At 37.9% G+C, this 6,500-nt stretch overlaps 1 protein-coding gene across 1 annotated transcript; it reads left to right on the forward strand.

Annotated features, from left to right (window-relative positions):
- Window positions 1-322: 322 nt before the first annotated feature.
- LOC132758161 (uncharacterized) lies at window positions 323-4,937 on the forward strand. The gene is made up of 4 exons (XM_060749696.1): window positions 323-493; window positions 2,637-2,787; window positions 3,785-3,946; window positions 4,539-4,937. The coding sequence occupies exons 1-4, from the start codon at window positions 436-438 to the stop codon at window positions 4,696-4,698; spliced, it is 531 nt and encodes a 176-aa protein (XP_060605679.1). The 5' UTR covers window positions 323-435; the 3' UTR covers window positions 4,699-4,937.
- Window positions 4,938-6,500: the final 1,563 nt, after the last annotated feature.

Genomic DNA, 6,500 nt, shown 5'->3' on the forward strand with positions numbered 1-6,500 from the left:
CATATACTGAAAATTATAAAGGAATTTTAACTTTCTGGACGAAATCCGTGCTGTCATTCCGCCCCAACTCGGGGGCGTAACATTTCGTACAGTAAGGTAATATAGTATTTTCACGAGGGATGCTAGTTTTACTGTTACTGACACAAATCCATGTGTTCTTTATCTTATCACCCGGAACAAATCATTTGAAAATTTAAACTAAATCTCACTGTAAGTATGTTTGTAAAGATTTTAACGACATATCGTTAGTTTTGTTCTTTCTCTTGACCGTCCCGTTATTGCTTAACTAAAATCTACAATTACAGTTCTACAGTATACAGAATAGCCTTTCGTCGAGTATTGAAAGTCGATAATAAAGTTTATTTAGAATAATTAAATTATTAAATTGTACAAAACAAACATTCAACGACTAGTGGACATAGTGGCTGGCGCAGAATGACTGGAATAACCTGTGTATTATTCCTATTACTTTTGACATTTACATCAGCAGCAGGTAAATTACACGTTGTTATTGTTGTTTTTGTTGTTGTTGTTGTTGTTCTTCTTCTTCTTCGTCTTTTTTTCTTTCTTCTTCTTCGTCTTTGTCTTAGTCTTCTTCTTCTTCTTATTTCTATTGTTGTTGTTATTGTTGTTGTTGTTGTTGTTTTTGCTGCTATTGCTGTTTTTGTTCTTGTTGTATGACTTTACAAATGTCCCTGACATTTCAAAACGACTTATCGATAATGGCTGTCAATAAATTCATTACACACGGCACACCCGTGTTAAAATTTTCTTAAATATTTTGTCTTTTTTATGAAATAAATAATCCAAAATAAAAGAATATTTCCATTTTAGCTCGTAAAAATAAGATTTTCGCGGTGATTGAACTTGTCCATGGAAAAGCAGTCAGTAAAGCTGCGGTCTCACTTATTTTCCGGCAGAGCCCAGGACCATCCCGGTAAGTTACCGGGATGATCCGGGACGTCCGGGGTGAAATTATTGTTGCGGTCACACTTACCCCGGCAGCACTACGGTAGTTCCCAACTAACCACCAAGGATGCGCTACAGATCATCGAGGCAGAGCCCAGGTAAAGCTACGGTTCATGCCGGTGCTTCCCCGGTCGTTCCCGGATGACCCCGGAAGAGCCCCGGTTGACCCAGGCAGAGCCCCGGTCGATCCAGGCAGAGCCCAGGACGATCCAGGCAGAGCCCCGGTAGAACCCCGGTGGATTAAAACGCCCGAAAATGATAACATTGATACATAAGTTTTATTTAATATAATATCTATTGTTCCAGAATAGTAATTCATGATGATTTTCTGAAAAAATCTTTATGCCATACTGGATAGAAGGGAAATGGGAAGGGTTTTAATTAATACAAACAAGTGCAATCATCGCAAATTGTCGTTATTCTTTTGAAATGATCCGGGCTTTGCCGGGATCAACCGTAGCTCTACCTTTATCCTCCGGGGCTCTGCCTGTAGTTACCGGGGCTCTGCCAGCATATACCGGGGCTCTACCGTAGCTCTGCCGTAGCTCTACCGGCTATATCATACCCCGAATCATCCTCGGTTTGTGCCGGAAGAGCCGGTATAACCCCGGTCGTTCCCGGCAGAGCTAAGGATGAAGCCGGCAAAGCTATACCTTCCCGGATCATCCCGGACCACCCCGGTGATATTAAATATTTTATTCCATCCGGGGTCGAATGTATACCGGGAAAGGACCGTAGCTCTGCCGGCACAAACCGAGGATGATCCGGGGTATGATATAGCCGGTAGAGCTACGGTAGAGCCCCGGTATATGCCGGCAGAGCCCCGGTAACTACAGGCAGACCCCGGAGGATAAAGGTAGAGCTACGGTTGATCCCGGTAGAGCCCCGGCAAAGCCCGGATCATTTCAAAAGAAAAACGAGAATTTGCGATGATTGCATTTGTTTGTAATAAAAGCCTTCCCATTTCCCTTCTATCCAGTATGGCATAAGGATTTTTCAGAAAATCATAATGAATTACTATTCTGGAACAATAGATATTATATTAAATAAAAAATATGTATCAATGTTATCATTTTCGGGCGTTTTCAATCCACCGGGGTTCTACCGGGGCTCTGCCTGGATCGTCCTGGGCTCTGCCGGGGCTCTGCCTGGATCGACTGGGGCTCTGCCTGGGTCAACCGGGGCTCTTCCGGCGTCATCCGGGAACGACCGGGGAAGCACCGGCATGATCCGTAGCTTCACCTGAGCTCTGCCTGGATTATCCGGAGCGCATCCTGGGTGGTTAGTAGGAAACTACCGTAGTGCTGCCGGGGTAAGTGTGACCGCAACAATAATTTCACCCCAGATCGTCGCGGATCATCCCGGTAAATTACCTGGATGGTCCTGGGCTCTGCCGGGAATAAGTGAGACCGAGGCTTAAGGAAGCACTTAGCTGACAAATCTGTTATCAAACGTTTAACAGGTTCGAGTCGTGTTGCGTGCTAATGTCACTCGCCTGATTCCAAAGGAGGGCAATAAATAATGAACAGTTACTTATATAATAAATATCTATGTCACTCGCCTGATTCCAAAGGTGGGCAATAAATAATGAACAGTTACTTAGATAATAAATATCTAATCGATTAAAAGAATCACAAAGCGGGAAACACTTTCATTAACTTCTTCAGAATATGATGATCCTGACTGTATTGTGGACAAAAGTTTGGAACCATATGGTTCAAACTACATGGACTGTAGCACTGACTTACAGGTACAGATGGGTAGGACCGAGTGTTGTAAGATAGACGATGCAGTTGGCTGCTGCGAACCCGGAGGAAAGTATGTACATGTACATCCTTAGAAGAACACCCAGCTTTGTTTATTCCAACATTTCAAACAGTGTCTTTGAAATAATTTAGAGCCAGCAGTCGGGGCTCAGAGTTGAACTTCTGAAATTAATATCCACAGTTTACTAAGCGCAAAAATCGAGCTTGCCTAGAATTCAGAGCCAGTCCTGAGATTTTAAAGGTCGAATATCGAGATAGATAGCCATAGCTAGCTCTGTGAATGAAGTTTTAAAAGACGAAAACAAAGATTGCATCTATAGAACTAAGAACTACATCTGAAATCGATTATAAAACAAGCATTAGTCGGGCGATTGCCGTTTGTCGGGGTAGTAGATCAGTATTACCTTCTTTTTTTTAAGTAAATATCGTAAATATTTAGAAATAGTTCTGGGCGCGAGATCGACATTCAGAATTTATTAAATGAGAGAATATCTAGCTAGCTCTTGATTCTCCTCTTCACATCTATACTCAAATTCAAACTTTTTAAAACGCGAATATGGCGCTAACCAAGCTCTGAAAAAAGAAATTTTAATTAATGAAGCATACAATTACATCCGCAGCCCAATGGTTAAGGTCCTTGACTTCGGACCACTGGTCCGCAACGTAGATGGTTCATATCCCGCAAGGACCTCATTTCATGTGAGGAAACTATCCAGATAGCTCATGGCATGAAAGTAGTCTACTCAGGCGCCAGCTCGAGCCTGAATAATGTAATGAGGGGCACCAATAAAGCTGGAAAATTGTCATATGACCTTTAAAGTATCGGTATAACAGAACCCCAAGAGCACATACAAAATATGAAAACGAGAAAGATTAATGCACAGAAAAGAATGAAATGCGTAAGATTCACAACGTTTTCTAAATAGTCCCAATGGTCGACCCTCATGTCTTATAAAATAAAGTTGTTTAAAAAATGTTTTATGTTCATCTATAAAGCTATTTAATACGTACATAACAACCATGTTAATATTAACATTATTTTATTTCAGCTGGAAACAGTTTCGTCTGATAGGTATATGTCTTGGTGTAATCACGGTCACCTTGGCCGCCTTTCTCATTTATTGGTTCTGGTGCAGAAAGAATAAGCGAGTATCCAGGGCAACCGATTACGTTGCTCAAAAAGTATATGTTGCACAGGAAAGATACTGCAGGTGGGCACACTCTTAGAGAAAATATTACATTTTTGTGCCGCCACTTTATGGGGGCACATAGATTTACCCTTGTCCGTCCGTCCATCCGTCCGTCCATTCTCATTTTGTGTCGCACGTATCTCAAAAATACTATTTTGTCGTAGCACTGTCCGCATCCACTGTCTAAGAAGATGAAAAAAGATAACAGCGAAAGACATTGGTGGGTCATGGACCTCTTTTTCTAGAAACCTGCCCTGTCGTCGTTGTTGCATTATGTAATTTGACTGAAGAAAAGGTAAAATGCTATGGAACAATAAATAATTATATATTGTATTTATGAAAGGCTTTCAACCGAAATCTATAAGAAACGATTAATTTTAGTGAAGTTACTGTTACAGTTTGGTGCTCACTAAACTAGTTATTTTCATTAAAACCACATAAACTCTTTTTCCTGAAGTAAAATACCAGAATACCAAGTCTCAGTTGTCTTGGCCCATTTCAAGATTTTGAGAAAAGCAATATTTTTTTTTCTTTTGGAGGGGGGTTAATACTGTTGTTGTTGTTGTTTCGTATTGATTTTTTTTTTAAATTTCAATTGGTTATATATTCCTAGTTGTATCCGGTGCTGCAGAAAACAGGTGGAGGCGCGAAAACACCACGAGGTGCTGAAACAGAAAGCTGAAGAAATCCCAGCATTCCAGCTACCAGCCGAGTCCAGCAACTCGGACCAAACCTTCGACAAGTTCTGGCAGGGACCAATTGTTAAATCATAAATACTGTATTAGTCAAGTCTTTGACAAGTTCTGGCAGGGACCAATTGTTAAATTATAAGTACTGTATGAGTCAAGCCTTTGACAAGTTCTGGAAGGGAACAATTGTTAAATCATAAATATTGTATTTTAAACGTCTGTTATTACATTTACTAATTTGTCAGGTTATACATCGCTAAATTCACATGTTTTAATCTACCGTGTTTTTTTATTTCATCATTTCCACCTAAAATAGTGATCTCTGTATATGAAGGGTGAGAAATAAAGGATTTTTTAATGTTCGTACATTTTATTCAATATTCCTTTCTGCATATTGCCATGTACATGTATAAATGTACACATATAATATATTTTTGAAAAAGCTATGTATACTGTACATACAAATATAAGTCTATGAATAAAAAAAATCTTACAGACAGATGCGTACTTTAAAATAAATAAACAACACTTTATCCCAGATATGTAACACAATGAAGTAAATCCATTTTATTACAATTTGTCGGTAATCAAAATGCCGCTTGAGGACCATGCTAGAGACGAACATGCATGTCACATTGATGGATCAGTCAAATTTCCATCACCTGTATCTGAACCACTTCCTCGTTAATTCATATACCAGTAAAAGAACTCTAAAAATCTCTACAGTGGGTGCAAACATATTATGTATCCTATCAAAACATTTGTACTTTAGTATTGCCAATACACCTCCTTAACATGGAAATACAGGGAAGGTCACAGGGTCTGGAAAATAACTTGTGTATTTTAAAACTATGAAAAAAATGAGATTTTGTTTATGTTAATGTAATGCCCATGACGCAGGCCAAACTCGTCGCGCCTGTCAAAACATCTATAATACTATATGGCAAGATACAAGATACAAGAAACTTTATTTTAAGTCGGTTTACATATTACAATAAACATTAGCTAATAAGCTATTTACCGACAATAACAATGGCATAAAACATATTTACTAACATATAACAGTTCTGAAAATAAAAACATATAAACTATTAGCAGCTTTACGCATGAAATAAAAGTATCAAGGTTAAGAAGGACTTTACAATAAGATGGTAAATTAAGGCATAGTTTGATGACATGCACAGTACATGTTGTATTAAAAGTAATAACAGTTTCTAAAAGTAATAAATGATTGTAGTCTAGAGATTAAAGTATGATACATATAGCAATGTAAAATAAGAATAATAATAAAATTTTAAAAAAAAAGAAAAAAAAATAATAAAATAGTAATAGTTTTAAGTTAACATCAACAATTTATAAATACGTAATTGAAGGTTTCCTAAAAAATAAATAAATAGATGAATAAAACTTACTTATAAAAGTGCATAAAAATTTATGATAGAACTAATACAGCATAAAAAAGAAACAAGATAAAGCACATTCAGGGTAACAAACAAAGTTAACTAAAATTAAGTTGCATGCACAGCCTAATGGAATGGGGAATAAGGAGTTTTAATATGAACAAAGCATACAGATCATACAACAAAGACTCAGCTAGCATAAATATAGGGTTTAAGGAAAATTAACACACAGCATATAAGCAAACTAATAAGGGATGCACAAAAGCAAAGCAAACAAACAAAACATGTAGTCTAAGCATTTTACATAAATTAAAACTAAGCAAAATAACAAACACATAGCAAATTTACAAACACATAGCACATTTACAACTTGGTTAGCGCCATGTGTCTTAAATTGCCGTACAGAGCAGACTCAAATTGTTTCAATGGCTTATTTTCAAAGAAATAGATGCAATAGGTCTTGGTGGGCTCAGCAAAATAGTATCT

The sequence above is a fragment of the Ruditapes philippinarum genome, unplaced genomic scaffold, assembly GCF_026571515.1.
Source record: "Ruditapes philippinarum isolate M1 unplaced genomic scaffold, ASM2657151v2 ctg3484_1_1_1_1, whole genome shotgun sequence".
Classification (NCBI taxonomy): domain Eukaryota; kingdom Metazoa; phylum Mollusca; class Bivalvia; order Venerida; family Veneridae; genus Ruditapes; species Ruditapes philippinarum.

Bases quoted from the DNA above. Each gene is read 5' to 3' on its own strand.
- LOC132758161 (XM_060749696.1), top strand. From the start codon at position 436: ATGACTGGAATAACCTGTGTATTATTCCTATTACTTTTGACATTTACA. The intron at 494-2,636 runs GTAAATTACACG...TAACTTCTTCAG, and splicing joins GACATTTACATCAGCAGCAG to AATATGATGATCCTGACTGT. The intron at 3,947-4,538 runs GTGGGCACACTC...ATATATTCCTAG, and splicing joins GCACAGGAAAGATACTGCAG to TTGTATCCGGTGCTGCAGAA.